General features: G+C 48.7%; 1 protein-coding gene across 1 annotated transcript in view; it reads right to left on the reverse strand.

Moving 5' to 3' along the window:
* Nucleotides 1–18,020, reverse strand: part of TRIT1 (tRNA isopentenyltransferase 1) — a 28,578-nt gene extending 10,558 nt beyond the window's left edge. Inside the window, exons 1-5 of the mRNA XM_066638498.1 lie at nt 17,861–18,020; nt 7,373–7,515; nt 6,391–6,487; nt 4,670–4,824; nt 508–650 (exon numbers count right to left, since the gene is read on the reverse strand). Coding sequence (XP_066494595.1) covers nt 508–650; nt 4,670–4,824; nt 6,391–6,487; nt 7,373–7,515; nt 17,861–17,986 — 664 coding nt within the window. The 5' untranslated portion in view covers nt 17,987–18,020. The remainder of the gene's footprint in view (nt 1–507; nt 651–4,669; nt 4,825–6,390; nt 6,488–7,372; nt 7,516–17,860) is intronic.
* Nucleotides 18,021–20,598: the final 2,578 nt, after the last annotated feature.

Consider the following 20,598-nt stretch of genomic DNA (forward strand, 5'->3'; position numbering starts at 1 on the left):
ATGGAATTAGCCTTCTTCACTGCTGCCACACATTGGGTCAGCACTCTCATCAAGCTGTCCACCCCCCCCCCCCCAAGATCTCTCTCCTGATCTGTCACAGACAGCTCAGAACCCATTAGCCTATATGTGAAGTTTTGATTTTTTTTTTGCCCCTATGTCAGGGCTTTTCAAACCGGGGCGTCGCGACGCCCTAGCCTCTGCCCCCTTAAGGGGCGGGGGAAGCCTGGAGGCAGGGAGGAGGCAGCGGCGCCGCCCAAGGGGGCTGTAGGGGCTTGAGTGCACTTACCCAAGCCTCCTGCAGCCTCCCCAGGTGCGACCTGCAGCAGGACTCCCCGCAGCAGTGAAAGTAAATGCGGAGTGATCACGCTCCACTTCCGCTTTAGCGGAAACTCTCCCGGAGAGTTTGAGAACCACTGCCCTACGTGCATTACTTTAGACAGATTCCGTGGAAGGACCAGGGCCAAGAGTAGCTGACGAGGGCTGCCTTAACCCCTCCCTTTTTTTTACCTGCCTGTTCTGTGTAAAGCCATAAGATGCACGGGTTGGGGTACTTCAGGGGTCCCCCCAATGGTCCTCCCCCTTCTTCCTTCTGTTGCTGTTGCAAGAGCTCACTGTGGGAGATGCCCATTTCTTCATATATCTGCAAACTCCTGTCAGGGAGAAAGACAGATGGACAGCATTAGGGGGACAGAGAACCTTCAAGTCTCCTTCTGGCTTACACACAAGTCTGGTTGCCTTGGGGTAGAGAGTGATGGAGCCAACCAAGGCAGAAACAGCGCACACACACCACCCACCCAGTAAGCAAGACGGTTCTGTGTCAACTAAACATGCCCTCTATTCCTCTGGGTGGGGTCACTTTGGGGGCCTAGAATGCATGCACTTCCCCATAAACGCTGCCATGCCATCCTGCTGCCATGAGTGGTAATGGTCTGGCCACATAAGAACATTAAGAGCCCTGCTGGATCAGGCCAAAGGCCCATCTAGTCCACACATGTCCCACACATCTCACAGTGGCCCACCATATGCCCCAGGGAGCACACAAGACAACAGACACAACCTGCATCGCGGTGCCCTCCCCTGCATCTGGCAATCAGAGGCAGCCTGCCTCTAAAACCAAGAGCTTCCAGATACCCACTATGACTTGCAACCCGTAATGAACTTCTCCAGAAATTTGTTCAATTCCTTCTTAAAGGCATCCAGGCAAGAAGCCATCACTACTTCCCGTGGCAAAGAGTTCCACAGACTCAGCAGCAGCAAACTCTCGGCTTCCGTCTTCACCCCCGAGAAAGTGCTTTATTTGCATGACCAAATATGACATGCAAATAGAACACTCAGCCACAATGGCAACTTCCCCAATCAGTAAGTATACTTTGAAACTTTTGACAAGTGAAAATATTGCTGCAGCTCAGGTCTATAGGAACCTGGTGGACAACCCAATTGTATACCGGCGTATGCCTGTATCCGCGGGAGATGCATTCTCTGTATCCATTTGTGGATACAGAAATCGCTGATAAAGGGGGACTCTATACAGAGAAGTACAGTACTTCCCAGAGGGCCCTCCCCGCCCATTCATTACCTTTGGAAAGCAGGCAAAAGGCAGGCAGGCAGCCTATATGCTAGAGGAAGAGAACAGGAAGCAGGAAATGGCCTGCTTCCTCTTAACATTCTGTGTCCCCTGGCATGCAGGCTGCCTAACTGCCTTTTGCGTTCCCATTTTAGGGTTCAGTAAAAGGAAGACACATACTTGTCTGGTAATGAGGTTAAACAAAGGTAATGGGTGCAGGGGGGCCACGGCAAACCAGGTCCACTGATACTAGATCTGCAGATATAGGGGACGCCTGTCCTTCTAGCAAACTGAGTGCTGGAGAGAATGGCAGGTGTCTCCAGATGCTACAGCTTTGTTGACATCAACCAAGTCCCACTGTTGCAGCCCCAGTTCCATCAGCAGACATTCCAGGGACACTGGAGCAATGCTTCAGCACCAGTACAAGGACCGCTTGCACAACAGTCCTGCTAGGATGAGAGGATCGGCAACCCCACTCTTTCAGACGCTGCTCCATTTATTATATGGCACAATCAAAACTTTGGCTTCATCACACTTGTGGCTTTGTTAGCAGACAGAGGTCCCTTCTCTTCCCACTCACTACCTCAGATGACCTCAGGGTGGGAATCTGTAGGAGAGGGAGGAGGGGCCTCTTTACAATCAGGGCTCAGGGTCTGCAGCACCCTCACTCTCGGACTCTTTGGGCTCCAGCAGGCAGGGAGAAGTCCCTCATTGGTCACGAGCTGCCTGCTCTCTGCTGCCATAGTGCACACAAGGCATCTAAGCTACAAAGGAGAGGGAGGGCGGCAAAAGAGCGACTGCACTGGGACTGCTGTGCAGCAGGGACCGGCAGTGTTGTAAAAGACAGAAATATGTGGCTAAGGGCGCAATCCTAACATGACATGAGGCCGGCGCAAGGAACTTGTGCCGCCCCAGGACTGTTGCAAAAGCGACATAAAGCACTTTCCCCACACTGTAGCTGGCCCCAGGGAAGGTGAGTTTGCACTGGCCAAGCTCAGCCAGTGCAGGGGTCTGGGGAGGGTGGAGAGGAGGTGGGAGGGAGGCATTGCAAGGCAAAAGGAGGGAGGGTGGTGGGCGTTCCCGGGGACAAGCAGGCGGGGAGTGGGAAGTGGGGCCAGGATCTGGCAGTTATGCTGGATCCTAACCCATTCCTGGGCAGCCTGGGATTGCTCGGATTAGCACTACCTCCTGAGGTAGCACAGATCTGAGTAGCAGTGGCTCTCCCCAGGGTAAGTGGAAGCGATTCCTCTTGCCCCAGGCTGAGCCACTAAGCGCCGGAACCTTGCACTAGGTACAGCGCAGGCCAGCTGGCTGGCCTGTTCCAGTGCAAGTTGGGATTGCACTGCGCATGGTGTGTATATGCTGCAAGCCAGATAACTAGAGGTGGAAGAAAAAGGTGATAACGACATCACACTGCTTTTTCTGCAGGGATATTGGAGGCTACTTGTGCACAGGGTTGCTTCATTGGGCGTTTTCATGCAACTGTACACTCCTTTAGAAAATACTGTCAAATAATTTTCCCGAGTGAAGAGAGCAAAGTGTATATAGCAAGACCACCACACAACACGGATGGAGGCTGTTCGGCAGTGACAGAGCCACTGCCTTGCGCACAGAAGGTCCCAGGTTCAATCCCTGGCAGAAGCTCCAGGGAAGTCTTGGAAAAGGAGCATTACTGGAAGCCTAGAAAGCCGCTGCCACTCAGCGTCAGACAGCAGTGAGCCAGGCAGACCAAAGGTCTGACTCAGCACAAGGCACCTGCCCAGCTAGCCTATTTTCATCAGCAGTTCCCTGCGATCATCCACCCTGAATTTCCCAGCTTTCTGGGAAAGGAACAGCACAAAACAGGTTTTGCTCAGTGACCACCTTGGACAGAGGAAGGAGGCCTGCGCCCTTGCATCACATCACCCTTGCGCAGGGCCCATCAACACCAGCAATCACTCATTCAAGACGTCCTGGGGCTGCAGAAGATTGCGCTGGCTCCATTGAATCAGAACCATCTCTCTAACTCATGTGAACATGGTGGGTGTCTCTCCGTCTGGCTCCCAGGCAGGGCAGGGAAGGAGTTGGCCTGGGTGGCGAGCCCAGGCTTGCTGCAGCCTGGTTTCTCACAGCGCCAAGGCATGTAGCTGAGCCAGTCTGGTGACTTTCTCCAGCAGCAGCCCAAATGGAAGACTTGGTGGGTCTACTCAGCCCAGCCCAGCCCAGCCCCTGCAGCAGCTGTTGCTTTGCAGTGCACAAAAAAGCAGTTCACCTTGAGGGCAAGTGAAAGCACAGCTTGCTTCAAGCCTGGGAGTGGAGGCTCGGAAAGTGGGTCAAAGCTGCTCCATTCTCCCTGGCTAGAAAACAGACGGCTTGCCTGCTCGCTCTAGTTCAGGCAGGCAGGCAGGCAGGCCATAGGGAAGGATCAAAAGGGCAGGGACAGCCCAAGATCCCCTGGCACCTGAAGCAGCATGCCAGATGCTGCCCACCGTAACCCAGCAGTGTGCCTGCCTGTCAGCCAGCCGGCCACCCAGCCTGCACTCTCCTCCTCCTTGCATTCAAACAAGAGGGGGAGAGAGCAGAAGAGATCAGGTGTGGAGGAGAGCAGAGTGCTCCTCATCTCAGGTAGTGGATCAGCTGCCCAGATTGTTCCTCATTCTCCCAACAGCATCTCTGAAGTCTGCTTCTTTTAATGCTCCGCTCTCACAGAATTCTGTGCCAGACCACATCTAAGTTGCCTGGAGGGTGTTCTTTCTACAGGCCACTGGGTGAGTGGGTTACTTCAGGGGTTCCCAAAGTGCGCGCTGCAATGCCTTAGGGCTTTGCCACACACTCACAGGGATGCTACAGGATGTCCCTGGTGGTCTCTCCTACCTGTTCCCCCCCCCAGGTACCTCTGTCTCGGTTCTCGCAAAATCTTGTGAGATCCAAGATGGTGGTGCCCAAATCTCGTAAGATTTGGGCGCTGCCACCTTGGATCTCCCAAAATCTTGTGAGATTTGGGTGCCACTATCTTGGATTTCACAGGATTTGGCCAAGAGTCTCATGACCCAGGTAAGTTTGGGGAAACCCTGGGCTACTTGTGAGTTTTCCCTGTGGCAGTGTTCTCAGCTAGGAAAAACAGACCTGGCCAGCTTGCGCCTATCATGGGGATGCAGTTTGGCTGCCATTTTTGGGTCCACATGGCTCAGCCGACAATGGAGTTCTTGGCCATCCAGTTTCTCCAGCTCAGCTTTCCGATCAACAGCTCCCTCCGCTGGGTCTGGACTTCCAGCTTTCTCCTGCAGGACACAATCATTCTCCATAAGCCAAGTTTTTGTAAAGCAAAACCAAAATATGACAAGGCTGCAATCCTATAAACCCCTGAGTGGGAGTGTCTCACTGAACACATACACAGATGTGTGTTCTACTGGGGAACCATACATAGGATTGCTCTGAAAATTCTTAGGAGCAGCTAACCTCTGACTTGCTAAGAGGACACCTTACATTCTTAGAAAGGGTTGGTGGAAAAAGCAGAACAAGGCTAATTGACCCGAAAGGAGAGGATTTCAATCTTGCATGCAGCCACAACCCTACAGAAGCGAAAGCTGGGGCAGACAGCTGGACAGAAGGACTCCACAGAGTTCATTACTGCAGTCCAGCGTTTCTCAGAGTTTGTCTCCTGCTTTGCATGGTCCACCTATTGGAAGTACCACCAAAAGTCACTAGGGATCACATCACTGCCAGTTTCTTCTGGGTTGGGAGACCCAGAAGATATGACGCGACAAACACTTGTAAGGGGCTCAGGGTGGACTGGAGGGCTTTTTCAAGCATGTGAAAAGTATGCTCTGGAGCTCTGCCTGCCAAGCTAAACCTCCTACTACTGTTTCTTGCATCGTATCACTGATCTTGCTACCAGGTGGCAGGTGCCCAGGGGGTCCCACAAGTTCCACCAGACACCTCTTCAAGTACCACCCATTTTATGCCAATAAAGCAGTGCTATTCAAACTGGGGCGTCATGATGCCCCAGCCTGAGGGCCCTGGTCTCTGCCCCCTCAAGGGGTGGGGGCAGCCTAGAGGCGGGGGGAAGGCAGCGGTGCGATCCCCAGGATCACGCCACTCAGGGGGCTGCAAGGGCTTGGGTGCACTTACCTCCTGCAGCCTCCCCGGGGTGCGGGGAGCCCGGCGCGACTTCTGGCAGGGCTTTCCGCAGCAGGGAAAATGGATACGGAGCGATCGCGCTCCACTTCCACTTTAGCGTGGGTGAGGCGGGGCACAATCGCTCTGTGCACCCAAGCCCCTGCAGCCCCCTGAGTGGTGTGATCCTGGGGATCGCGCCGCTGCCTTCCCCCCGCCCCCGCTGCCTCTTCCCCCCACCCCTGCAAAGACTTACTGGCTCTCAAACTCTCCCAGAGAGTTTGAGAACCACTGCAATAAAGGTAAAGTACCACCAATGGTACCCGTACCACTGGTTGAGAAACACTGCTGGAGTGTATTATGATACATTAACTGGTATGATGTGACAAATTCATTGACTACAAGCTACTGTGAGGGGGCAGAGAAGTGTGGAGGAGTCAGCTGGCAAGAATGGATAAGAGCATGAGAACCTCCCTAGGCTTGACAGGTAGCTGCTGCCTGCAAAAGCTTGGAAGGCATGAGAGCTATACAGCCAGGAAGATGACTGCACTGTGAAATGGGAAGCATCTGGAGAAATGAAGAGTTTTAAGAGTTTCCTCATAAAGCAACACTTGTAAAAATCCCATTGGGGGGAAAAAAACTGCGTTTATGGCCAGCCTGCTGATGTAAATTGCCTTGAATCTATGAAATGGCAGCCTATAAATACAGTAATAAATAAATTATATAATTACCTTTGGGTCTATCAGAACCTTCCAGAGCAAAGACTCAATGTAATAGTTGGTTCCGCCAACCACAACTGGGATCTTCTCGGAGGCAAAGATGTCTTCAATGTGGGCAGTTGAGGATCATGAGACAGAATCAGATGACAATGCCCCCGCCCTTAAAACCCCCAGATCTTTCAAAGGAAACACAACTTTGTGCACCGACAGGCAACCTGGTCAGCACACAAGAGCAACAGTACGGCAGGGCCAGCCCAAGACCTCTGTCCCCATGCCCCAAGGAAAAAGCGAAAAGGAGAATTGGAGGTGCTCTCGCTCAGCAGCCTCCCCTCTGCAATTTCTCTTCCACTTCATTCTCTTGTTTTTGAATCCATGGAGTGGGAGGAAAAGGAGCAATGGCAGCAGACAAGTGGACAGAGGTGGGTAACCCCCTGCTAATCTACCACCTGAGGCAAGCACCTCAGTTGGCCTCATAGATGGGCCGGCTCTGCCAATTGCTGCTGGTCTGACCAATACAGATTATAAACCAGTTGTGTCAAATATAAGGCCACGGGCCAGAAGCCGCCAATGGAAACACCACTGCTTTCAGCTGCTGCTGTGGATGCCTTGGCAGAAGCAGAGCTGCTAAATGGGTGGCCCATATGAGAATTGGGTTCTCCCATATCATTTAACTTATAATCAAGAGTTGCGCATTTGTTCTTCTGTCATTGCAGCTAATGAGTTCCTAGGTGAGAACAAAGTACTTATTTCTGGTCATCACCTGTTTAATGATGTCACTTCCTGCTTAGAGACTTCACTTCCAGACCCTCAGCAGGCACCATGAATGCTATCCGGTACACTGTATGAAATGGGTTTGACACCCCCATTATAAACCCTCAAGCTGTGGACTGTGCCCCCTCTTCGTTCTTCGCCACACCCAGCACACAACAGACAGCAGACACACACTAAAAGGGGAGGGGAAGCGATGATAGGAAAGACCCCCTGGTGAAAGGATATGAGAGATGTGGCCTTGTTCCTGAAATCCACCACTGTGTAGTTGGTGACCAAGGGGTCAACAAAGCTGATCATGTGATGCTTGCACAGTGACTGCTCCTGGGGGGAAACTTTATTGGTGATTATGTCCAGGCCCTTGTACACCTGCAAGAGAAAGACAGAGAAATATAGACACTGTGTTTGACATCAGAGTCAAGCATATAGTACTGAGAACTCTCATTTTGGGGGAGAAGTTCTCATGCACACCCAACTGGCCTTTGAAGTTAGGTTAGTGACTGTAAAATGAGGGGGCCTTCCTGGTGGTGGCCCCCACCATGTAGAATTCCCTGCCACGCTCTGTATACCTCTCTCCCACTATGCCACTCTTTTGCCAGAGACAAAAGACCCAGCTGTTTCAATAAGCCTTTCCTGAGTTCTCCAGATTCTTCTGGGTCCCTCTGATTATACCGTTTGATGTCCAGCTGGGTTGGTGTGTGCTGCTTTTTCTGGCTTCTATTGTGATACTGTAAGGAATTTTTTAAATTGCTTTCTGCAAGTTGCTTCTATTCTCCAAGATAGAAAAAAGGCAGGGCACAAATTTTTAAAACAAATAATAAAGCTGTGTCTGGCAAATATTTCAGATGGTAGGTATGTTGCCTCTGCACAATGAATGGCTAGAGAGGCCAAATCCCAGAGATTCCTCTGGCTAAATCTCTGTCTACAGGCCTCTAGATATCATGGATAGGACAGAGCAGTGTTGGATGCTATCCAGGCTAAGCGGTAAGGTTTAGTCGCTTGCGATGGGCTTAAAGGTGTCCTGGTGACCTAGTGCTCCAATGCTTCTCTGCCAAAGTTCACCATCGCGGCCACGTGACTTTCTCTCTATATGGGCACTCTCAGGCAGCACCTCCCCAGGAACAAGAGCAGACACGGAGGAGTACACTTGTCTCTGCTGCTCATTGCAGGGAGCCAACCAGTTGCAAAGCCTGGAGCCACTTGAACCTGTGAACTTGGCACTGTCTCAGCAGACGGCCAAAAAGCTCCAGTATCCACAGTCCTTTTATGATGCAACCTCCGGAGGTTAAGTGAGCACCTGGTTCTCACTCCTGTCGGTTCTGCCCCAGGGACTGTTAATCCCAAAGTTAAGCCCCAGAACACTTGAAAAACTCTTACTGTCTCCGACACAGGTGAAGCTTGATATCTGCTACTTGGGTTTTTTTTATATCATTTGTTTTAAAAATTGCTTCTATATATTCTGTTGCATTTAGTTTTATTTCTTGCATGGACTTTTTACATTTTGTTGTAAGCCCCTCAGGAACTAAGGTTCAGGACGGAAATATTTTAAAGTAGATAAGAACGTATAAACAAAAAGAATGCTCCTGAACATACACAAAGTGCTTTCCCCTCACTATTGAGCAGGCTGCATGAATTTGGGCAGTGGAGCATGGTTCTGGGTCAACAGGGGATAGAACTTCCAGGCAGGCTTGTTTTGAGAAGTCAGTTGCAGGACATGTTTAGAGAGACCCAGATTTGGACAGATCACCTTTGGGCAGGTCTGGCACAGCAGAGCCAAGCTTGGAGCAACAGCAGCTGGGCCTTTTCAGGAAAAAGGTTGTCACAGCAGATTAGAGGCTCTTAGAATAGAACTCAAGCAGCCAAGGCTTAGGTTTAAGCCTCTTTTTATGCAAGTTATCTAGGCAAAGGAGTCAGCTGGCATTCTGTGCGCAATAGAGTCAAGGATTCAAGAGACACATATTCTATGCTGGTTATTCCAAGGAACCATCTTCTGACTGTAACCACACTGGGGATAGAATCCACGCACACTCTCCCCTCCAGTGCAGTTTCTGTACCCTCCTCTCTAACCTGCAAAAATATCAGGATTTTTTTCTGAGAAAGGGATAAATTCAGAACTTCTGAACATATGTAAAGTGCCTTCCCATATTAACCGTCACTCATTCCTTTTGATCCCAATGTGGGATTTAGCATTGAATGCACTTTCACACACAAACTGACTTCTATGTCCCAAAACGAGCAACTGAGGATGGTAGGAGAATGTAAAAGATCTCAAGCTTGAACTCGGAAACGCTGTCCTTTGCAGCAGCAGTAACCAGGGGAAGACCAAGATGGTGGAAGCAGGGTCAGCTCTTAGAGACTGGCAGCTAGGCATTCAGCAAAAGAGCCCCCTGCCTACACAGTGCTGCCTTTTTCGCTGTGCATGGGAGAGAATCCTTGGTCTGTACACTCTGCCTTATCTGGGTTAAGGTGAGGTGACTGAGGGCACTTTACCTGAGGGTTCCCAAATCCTGGGCAGGGGCCTCAAGCAGAGCTCAGAACCTACTGCCAGCATCACTGAAATTGCAATGATTCATCTGCATGCTAAACCCATTAAACCATCTTTGCCCAACGTTGCATGTACACAATGGGGATCAAGTATGCACGCCTGTGGGCCAGGCAAAAATGGGTTAAGGTCAGGATTATTTCCATTTCGCTGATATGAAAGTGGAGGCCAAGAGGAGTTTACAAAACCAGTTCAAAGCACCAAATCCAAGCCTGCTTCGATATTCAGTAGTCCTTAATGCAGGGCAGGGTCAGTGAGATGCCCCTATTCCAGCAACCATGCTCTATACATGGTTCTTTTATAAACGGCGCCTTCTGACCCCAGACTCCATCATCCTAATTTCTATTGCATGGATGCTGGCCATACTAGCTTCCGACTGGGGGGAAGGGGACTCTACACATTCTCAGAGGCACTATTCTCTTGTTTCCTGGTCCTTGTCTAATGGTGTCAATGATTTCTAAGCTACTAGAACAGCTTTTCCAATAATTCCATCACTCTTTGTGCAATTTTTTTATGTCAGGACACAGTTACATCCTATACTCTTCTGATGTTTCACCTGTTATGCACAACGCCAAAATATTTTAGTTCTTAGTTTATTGGTTAAAATAGTTTTATTGATGTAAAGCTCCATAGAACGTTAGGGTTGGAAGGGGGCCTCAGAGTCCAACCCCCTGCTTGGTCCAGGGGACTACAATGTCTCTGACACACGTCCATCTGCTCTCTGCTTGAAAACCCCCAATGGGGGAAAGCCCACAAATATATGGCAGATAACCCCAGTGCCTCTTATATTTAGGAAACTCTTCCTCCTTGGGAGTCACAATCTGCTCCTCCTTCCATGTGACCGTCTTTCAGATATTAAAAGACATTGATCATTATTTCCTCTTTGTCTTTTCTCTGCCAGGCTAAATGTACAGTGCTTTTGACTGTTCCTCATAGTTCTCAGTTTCCAGACCCCTCACATAAGGCAATACAGATCCAACCTTGTTATACACAGGTTTTTTATACACGGATTTGACTCAACATGAATGGCCACTGCAGACGAGAAGGAATGTTCAGATCCCTGGAGAAGGGGAAAAATGCATCCCTTTAAAACTGCAGTTTAAAAAACTGCTTTTCTTACTATTGTAGAGAAGCAGTCATGCAAGCGATCATTCCATTCTCCAGCTGAGCCAGGCAAATGCAGAGGGTCCTTTGCACTTGTAATTGCTGACTGCCTCCCAACAGCAATACGAAAAGCTGTTTTTAAACCACAATTGTAAACGGATGCATTTTTTAAATTTTTTAAACCTGCTTTTATTTAACACATTTTTTGGTCTCTACAGGGAATCCCAGGACCAAACCCTGGCAGATGCTGAGGCATGACCTTATTCCATTAGGAGCAATGGAAGAACAAGAAACTGGGACGTGGGTCTTTAAATCTAGTTTTCCACTGTTTGGGTATCCACAGATTTTTTTTTTAATCACTGGAGGTTCCGGAATAGAACTCCAAGTAGATAGCAATGCACAACCTGTAGTACCGATGCAGTGTAACTAAGACCTAGGCTGTGGGAACATAAGAACAGCTCCACTGGATCAGGACATAACCATCTAGTCCAGCTTCCTGTATCTCACAGCAGCCCACCAAATGCCTCAGGGAGCACACAAGACAAAAGGACCAGGAGACCTGCGTCCTGGTGTCATCCCTTGAAACTGGCATTCTGAAGTAACCCACTTTTAAAATCAGGAGGTTGCACACACACATCATGGCTTGTGACCTATGATGGACTTTTCCTCCAGAAATTTGTCCAGTCCCCTTTTAAAGGCATCTAGGCCAGATGCCTAAACAACAGTAATAGAGGCCCAGCAGAGGCGTATACCGCAAAGAAAGAAGGGTTCCACTAAATCCAGGAGGGTGCCCGCATGGCTAACCAGCCAAGTTAGAGAGGCTGTGAAGGGCAAGGAAGCTTCCTTCTGTAAATGGAAGTCTTGCCCTAATGAAGAGAATAAAAAGGAACATAAACTTTGGCAAAAGAAATGTAAGAAGGTGATATCAGAGGCCAAGCGAGACTATGAGGAACGCATGGCCAGCAACATTAAGGGGAATAATAAAAGCTTCTTCAAATATGTTAGAAGCAGAAAACCCACCAGAGAAGCGGTTGGCCCACTGGATGGTGAGGGAGGGAAAGGGGAGATAAAAGGAGACTTAGAGATGGCAGAGAAATTAAATGAGTTCTTTGCATCTATCTTCACGGCAGAAGACCTCGGGCAGATACCGCTGCCCGAACGGCCCCTCCTAACCGAGGAGTTAAGTCAGATTGAGGTTAAAAGAGAAGAAGTTTCAGACCTCATTGATAAATTAAAGATCAGTAAGTCACCGGGTCCTGATGGCATCCACCCAAGAGTTATTAAGGAATTGAAGAATGAAGTTGCAGATCTCTTGACTAAAATATGTCCACTTGTCCCACAAAACGGCCACGGTGCCAGAAGATTGGAGGATAGCAAATGTCACGCCTATCTTTAAAAAGGGAAAGAGGGGGGACCCGGGAAACTATAGGCCGGTCAGCCTAACATCCATACCGGGTAAGATGTTGGAATGCATCATCAAAGATAGGATCTCAAAACACATAGACGAACAGGCCTTGCTGAGGGAGAATCAGTATGGCTTCTGTAAGGGTAAGTCTTGCCTCACGAACCTTATAGAATTCTTTGAAAAGGTCAACAGGCATGTGGATGTGGGAGAACCCGTGGACATTATATATCTGGACTTTCAGAAGGCGTTCGACACAGTCCCTCACCAAAGGCTGCTGAAAAAACTCCACAGTCAGGGAATTAGAGGGCAGGTCCTCTCATGGATTGAGAACTGGTTGGAGGCCAGGAAGCAGAGAGTGGGTGTCAATGGGCAATTTTCACAATGGAGAGAGGTGAAAAGCGGTGTGCCCCAAGGATCTGTCCTGGGACCGGTGCTTTTCAACCTCTTCATAAATGACCTGGAGACAGGGTTGAGCAGTGAGGTGGCTAAGTTTGCAGACGAAACCAAACTTTTCCGAGTGGTGAAGACCAGAAGTGATTGTGAGGAGCTCCAGAAGGATCTCTCCAGACTGGCAGAATGGGCAGCAAAATGGCAGATGCGCTTCAATGTCAGTAAGTGTAAAGTCATGCACATTGGGGCAAAAAATCAAAACTTTACATATAGGCTGATGGGTTCTGAGCTGTCTGTGACAGATCAGGAGAGAGATCTTGGGGTGGTGGTGGACAGGTCGATGAAAGCGTCAACCCAATGTGCGGCGGCAGTGAAGAAGGCCAATTCTATGCTTGGGATCATTAGGAAGGGTATTGAGAACAAAACGGCTAGTATTATAATGCCGTTGTACAAATCGATGGTAAGGCCACAACTGGAGTATTGTCTCCAGTTCTGGTCGCCGCATCTCAAAAAAGACATAGTGGAAATGGAAAAGGTGCAAAAGAGAGTGACTAAGATGATTATGGGGCTGGGGCACCTTCCTTATGAGGAAAGGCTACGGCGTTTGGGCCTCTTCAGCCTAGAAAAGAGACGCCTGAGGGGGGACACGATTGAGACATACAAAATTATGCAGGGGATGGACAGAGTGGATAGAGAGATGCTCTTTAGACTCTCACATAATACCAGAACCAGGGGACATCCACTAAAATTGAGTGTTGGGCGGGTTAGGACAGACAAAAGAAAATATTTCTTTACTCAGCGTGTGGTCGGTCTGTGGAACTCCTTGCCACAGGATGTGGTGCTGGCGTCTAGCCTAGACGCCTTTAAAAGGGGATTGGACAAGTTTCTGGAGGAAAAATCCATTACGGGGTACAAGCCATGATGTGTATGCGCAATCTCCTGATTTTAGAAATGGGTTATGTCAGAATGCCAGATGCAAGGGAGGGCACCAGGATGAGGTCTCTTGTTAACTGGTGTGCTCCCTGGGGCATTTGGTGGGCCACTGTGAGATACAAGCAGCTGGACTAGATGGGCCTATGGCCTGATCCAGTGGGGCTGTTCTTATGTTCTTATGCCATCACCACATCATGTGGCAAGGAGTTCCACAGACTAACTAGGTGCTGAGTAAAGAAATATATTCTTTTGTCGGTCCTAAGATTAGGAGAATCACTGAAGAATTTAATCAGTCCCAATGCTGCTTGCTAGCCACCAAACAAAAGTGACTGCATTTTGTCACAAACAAATGTTAGACAAGCAGAATAAGGGCGGAGAAAGGAACTGCTCGATAAATAAGCGACATATCTGGAAGCAATGGCTCCTATCTCAGATCTGCTGTTGTGCTCTCCCCAGCTGAAGGAGAAGCCAACAGAAGGACAAGCCTGCCAAATTCCCCACCCTGTGAGACGGCTCTCCAAAAAGCCCCATTGTTCCGGCGAAGGGAGCACCCCCTGCCTTTGCCCCGTTCTTTCTTGCCTATACAAATCTCTTTAGTGCTGTATACCCCCAGATCCTGGCACTGGCCTGCCACAAAGGCCTGGGTGCTGCTGGCAGTCGGAGTCGGGCAACATCTGCTAGGCTGCACTGAAAGGCTCCTACAGATAAGGTCGAGTCAGAAGGAGCTTCCCCAGCCCTGGTGCTCATTCCCCGAGGAAACCTTGCCTTGTGTGTGCCTTGTAAAGACTATATCTCAATTCAGAAAGCTGCTTTCAGAACAGGACCAGGTCTCCTTTGTGCAGCTTGTGCCTTGCTCCGTAAACCCCAGGATTTGGGGTTCCTGAGAGCGTGATGGGTGGACACGATCAGAACACTTTGGGCCGATGACCAGGTTTATTTCTACAACGTGTGCTATCAGTTGTCCTGCCCTCTCTCAGAGGCATAGGACAAGGACATACTTTTGAATCAGAATACAGTCAACAAAGGCGAAAAGATCCCAACCATCTTTAGCCATACAGTAGGCCCGCATGACCTGTGATGGGTTTTGTTCTGATAACCCCCACAGACAACAAATTCTGTGGGTGCTGAAGTCCAGCACCTGATGCCACAATGACTTACCGTGGGGTCACGCCAGGCCCATGGCCTACACCATGGCTTCCAATCACATCCTAGAGGACCTCTGAGGTGCAGTGAGGCATCCGTGGATGATGCCAAACCCGCGAATACCAAGGGCCCACTGTACTTTTCTGAGCAACCTGTGCTTCAGTTTACCTGTCCCTGAGTTGTCTGCTGTCTCCCTTCCACTCCATATCCACTCCTTCCAAACTATGCACAACAAGGAAGCTCTGATGCACCATGAAAAATTAAGCTACAGCTCTCTTGAGTCCAAAACATGCAGTCAGTCTACAAGAGGTTGGCCACTGCATCTCTTCAGGATTTGCTGTTCTGGTCTGGCCTCCTCTGCAGTAATCTTTCACTTGGACTGGTTAATTTAATCATCCCATTTGAAAAGATGCAATTCTTAGGGGGGGGGCATCCCCTCTGAATGAGTAATCAATCCTGCATGCCTCCCTCCATTCAAGAGCCACGTTCAAATGATGCTGCCTTCTGCTGAGTCAAGACCATGGGTCCCAAGACCAGCCTAGGGGTCCATCTAGCTCAGTACAGTGATTGGCAACAGTTCTCCAGGATTTCATGAAGGCATCCTTTCCCCTCCTACATGAAAATGCTGCTGAGGGGACTTTTTGCATACAAAGCAAGTGCCCTACCACTAAGCTGTGGGGATAGGAAAGGTCCCACTCATACTAGTGACTCATGCAGAGACACAACAAGAAATCTCAGGGGTTTGTAGAACTTACTCTTTCCCACTTTAAAAACAAATTGTTTTGAACATATGAATGGACTTGGCCTACAACAACGTAGTCATAAACATTCTGGAACTGGGGAGAAGCAAGTGAACTTTGTGGATGTATTTATTTTTAAAATTTCTACCCCACCTTTCCCCCACTGACATGGATGCCCAAGGTAGCTACCGTAAAATATACATAGTAGAGAACAAAATGATGACATCCAATCCAATGGCATCAAATTATTTGACATGATGAAAGTCTAAAATACAAACTGGGTGAATAGGCAAAAAAAGAGCAAAGGAGGTTCAAAGCAGGTGTAAGGTGATGCACATGGCGGGGGACGGACAGACAGGGACACCTTTGCTTCACACATAGACTGATGGGGTCTGAACTGGCTGCAACTAACAAGCCAGTTAGTTGGCTGGTTAATCTTGGGAGAGTGCAATGAATAGATCAGTGATAATGACAGTTCAGTGCACAGCACAGGCAAAAAAGGGCAAATTCACTTAAGGGTTTATTAGTAGAGGTGCAATTTTTTTTCCTGTGATAATGAAATAAAATCACACAACACTGCTTTCTGCACTTGGGCTGGACTGGAAGGGGTGCATGGGTAATGACTGTGGCTGCACCTGCTGGCACTATACCACCGACCTTGCACATTTTTAAAGCAATTATAATTAGAATTTATAAAAATGCACCCTTGGAATAAAAACACATAACACTGCTTTCTGCACTTCTTATTTTTGCCAAAACCTGTGAAAAAATATAACCAAAAAACCCATCTTTACTTAGGTATGAGACTGAAAATAAAAATGACCAGTACCACCATGCTATATAAATATTGGGAATTGGGCTGTAGCTCACTAGTAGAGCACATTCTTTGCACACAGATAGTCCCATGTTCAATCTCTGACATTTCCAGTCTAGATAAAAGATGCCTGAAGGGGAACATGATTGAGATATACAAAATTATGCAGAGGGTGGACAGAGGGGATAGAAGGATGTTTTCCTTCTCGCACAACACCAGAATCAGGGGACATCCACTAAAACGGAGTGTAGGAAGAGAGAGACAAAAGAAAATATTTCTTTACTCAGCATGTAGTTGATCTTTGGAACTCCTTGCAACAGGATGTGGTGAGGTTGCCTGGCCTAGATGCCTTTAAAAGGGGATTGGACATATTTCTGGAAGAAAAGTTCATCATAGGTTGCAAGCCATGATTGGTACACGCAACTTCCTGGTTTTAGAAGTAGTCTCAGAATGCCAGATGCAAGGGAGTGGCAACACAACGCTAGTATCACGTTGTCTTGTGTGCTCCCTGAAGCATCTGGTGGACCACTGTGACATACAGAAAGCTGGACTAGATGGGCCTTTGGCCAGATCCAGCAGAGCTCTTCTTACATTCTTAAGGACTTCCAAAGCAGTTTGCACCTAGGTTTGAGCCAACCCTCCAGAACTGAGCCTGGAGTTTCCAGGAATCGACATCCTGAGGTGGATCCTCGAGATTTTATCAGGAATTTCCAAAACTAAGATGCCTCAGGAAGCACAAAAGACAACAAGACACCTGCATCCTGGTGCCCTCCTTTGCATCAGGCATTCTGAGGTAGCCTATTTCTAAAACCAGAAGGCTGTGTTTACCCATCACAGCTTGTAACCTGTGATGGACCTTTCCCTCATAAATCTGTCCAATTCCCTTTTAAAGGCATTCAGACCAGATGCCATCACCACATCCTGTGGCAAAGAGTTCCATAGACTAATTACACACTGGATACAGAAATATTTTTATGGTTTGTTCTGACTCTCCCGACACTCAATTTCCGTGGCTGTCCCCTGGTTCTGCTGTTGTGTGAGAGGCGAAAGAACATTCCTCTATTGACTCTACCCATCCCATGCATAAATCTGTCCAATTCCCTTCTACAGGCATCCAGGCCAGACATCAACAACACATCCTGTGGCAAGCAGTACACAAAACCAGCATTCTGGTGGCACTCCCTTGCACCTGGCATTCTTAGGTAGCCAACTTCTAAAAACCAAGAGGTTGCACATACTCATCATGGCTTGTAACCTGGGATGCACTTTTCCTCCAGAAATTTGTCCCATCCCCTTTTCAAAGCGTCCAGGACAGATGCCACCGCCACATCCTGTGGCAGGCAGTTCCACACACTAATCTCAGCCTGTGCATACCTACCTGGGATGGACTTTCCGCCCATAAATTTGTCCAATTCCCCTCTTAAAGGCATCCGTGGACCAGATGCCATACCCACATCCAGTGGCAAGGAGTTCCACAGACCAATGACACGCTGGGTAAAGAACTATTTTCTTGGTCTGCTCTCACTCTGCCGGCACTCCGGCTCCCAACCTTCTGCAGCCCGGTCTCTAGAGAGAGACACTCTGCACGTGCTCAGGGACACCTTTACTGTTCCAACACTGCTGCGGGGGGGGGGGGCGCCCACCTGCATGGAGTCCGCGCTGACGATCTCTCCCCCGAGCCGGAGGCCGAGCTGCAGCGCCAGCCGGGACTTGCCGGTGCCCGTCGCGCCCAGGATCACCACCAGCGGCAGCGGGCGCGCCGCAGCCATCGGGGAGCCGCAGCCGGGCAGAGCAGGCCTCCAGCAGCCCAGGAAGAGGCAGGCAGGCAGGCAGGGATGGGGGCGGAGCTGTGCAGGGGCGGAAGGGCTGCTGCTCCCGGGGCTGCGATCTCAGGCTGCCAACCCAGCCACTTACCCGGGAGTAAGCCCCATTGACTGTAAAGGGACTTACTTCTGAGCAGGCATGCAAAGGCCTGGGCTCTCAGGCTGCCATCCTCGCCACACTTACCCGGGAGTAAGCCCCATTGACTATAATGGGACTTAATTCTGAGTAGGCATGCATAGGAGTGGGCTTTCAGTGCTGCAACCCTATCCACACTTACCCGGGAGTAAGCCCCATTGACTATAATGGGACTTAATTCTGAGTAGGCATGCATAGGAGTGGGCTTTCAGTGCTGCAACCCTATCCACACTTACCCGGGAGTAAGCCCCATTGACTATAATGGGACTTCTGAGTAGGTATGCCGAGGCTTGGGCTCTCAGGCTACAACTTTATGCACACTTAGCAAGGAGTAAGCCCCATTGACTATAATGGGGCTTACTTCTGAGTAGACATGCCTAGGATTGGGTTCTCAGACTACCAGCCTAGCTACACTTACCCGGGAGTAAGCCCCATTGACTATAATGGGACTTACTTCTGAGTAGACATGCCTAGGATTGGGCTCTCAGCTGACTGCGCTTGCAAAGGATACAATGGAACAATTGTTGCAACAATGGGGGGGCGACACCAGAGCAGACTTGGTAGTGACGCTGTTAACTCTTTCCTCTCTGTAACTAAGTTTGGTTGGTTTTTACAAAGGATTCACCCAGGAAGCTGAAAGACAAGAGTTCCCCTGAGAATGTGTAGAGAGGAAGCACATGCTCAGAAACCACTTTAAGCCTACCCCCCCCCCTTTCCTCTGCTGGAACAGATGCTCACTGCAGCTTACAATTTTAGAGTTGGCCAAAAACAAACAAACATCACAACCTAAACAACAAGACAATAAATAAAAATTGCAATCTAAACAATAAATAAAAAGAGATAAACCTTCACAGTCTAAACAATAAACAAAAGAATTAACGTTGCAATCTAAACAACAACAAAACAATAAATAAAAAAAGGGCATGGGGCAGACAGACAACACACCACACACTCACAAGACTAAACAGAATCATTGTGAAGGAGCTGGTAGTTCTAAATGTCCGTCCCCCCCAGTAGGGAATTCCATAGTTGTGGTGCCACTACAGAGAAGGCCCCCCCATGGGAGCTGCCACCCCTTTCACTTGGGACAGAGGCCGCACTTGAAGGAGAGCCCCTTCAGGTGACCTAAGACACACTGTCTTCTCAAACTGTGGGTTGGAACCCACTAGGTGGGTCACGAACCAATTTCAGGTGGGTCCCCATTCATTTCAATATTTTATTCTATTAGACTTGATGCTACCATGGTATGTGACTGCATTTGGGGAAATGTTACAGACCTGTACTTTGAACAGGTGCTCTGTAGATGAATGATAGTCAATGAGGCTTACTCCATGGTATGTGTTGATAGGATTGCAGCCTAGGATTGTTAAAAATTGTCCTGCTTGATGATGTCACTTCTGGTCATGACATCACTTCCAATGGGTCCTGACAGATTCTCATTCCAAAAAGTGGGTCCCAGTGTTAAAAGTGTGAAAACCACTAACCTAAGAGATCAGGCCAGAATGTGTGGGAGAAGGTGGTCCCTGGACCCAAGCCCAATCCAGATTGATTATTTATTTATTTATTTGAAACATTCATACCCCCGCCTTTCCTAAAGCTCAAGGTGTCTCTTACAAAATTCAATACATAAAATACAGCATAGAAATATAAAATGAACAGTTAAAATCTAAGGGCGCAATCCTAACCAACTTTCCAGCATGGAGGTCAGGGCAATGCAACTCAGAGGTAAGGAAACAAACATAGCCTTACCTTGAGGAGGCTTCAGTGACTGCCCCCCAACTGCAGGATGCAGCACACACCCCATTGGCGCAGCTAAATCAGTGCTGGAAAGTGGGTTAGGACTGTGTCCTTCATCATTTAAAACCAGCAGAGCAAATAACATAATAATTCTTTAAAAAAAAAAAAACAACGCCCATAGGTGGTGACAAGTTAAAAAAAGGAACACGCAACAAGCTATACAATATACAATTTTAAAAATACAAAAAAATATACAATAAAAAAACAGGCTACATAAAAGACAACCAGGAGTGTTCCACTCTTACCCACCCTCCAGAAGCTAATGTGAATAAAAATGTTTGTAGGCCTCATGGAGACTCTACTGAAGGGGCAGATTTTAAATGACAGCAGGAAAATGTTCCTGCCCATGTGCCCCAAGGCATGCTGCTTTTTTTCTTTCTTTTTTTTGAAAACCAGAACCTGGCTTCCTTTTGGAATCAAAAGGGCACTCTGCACATGTTCAGAGTTTGTCATGCCCAGGTTGGCAGCATTTTTTGAAAATGAAAGTCGAGTGGTTCCAAAGCTGGAGCAAGGGGTTGGGTGTGTGTGATGGCTGGTTTGCAGCAACCCTATGGAGCAGGACTTGAATCTAGCCTGTTCTAAGCCTTCCACCAGTTTCAACTTGCTGCCTAGCCTTGAGGCACCC

The sequence above is a fragment of the Tiliqua scincoides genome, chromosome 10 (genome assembly GCF_035046505.1).
Source record: "Tiliqua scincoides isolate rTilSci1 chromosome 10, rTilSci1.hap2, whole genome shotgun sequence".
In the NCBI taxonomy this organism is placed as follows: domain Eukaryota; kingdom Metazoa; phylum Chordata; class Lepidosauria; order Squamata; family Scincidae; genus Tiliqua; species Tiliqua scincoides.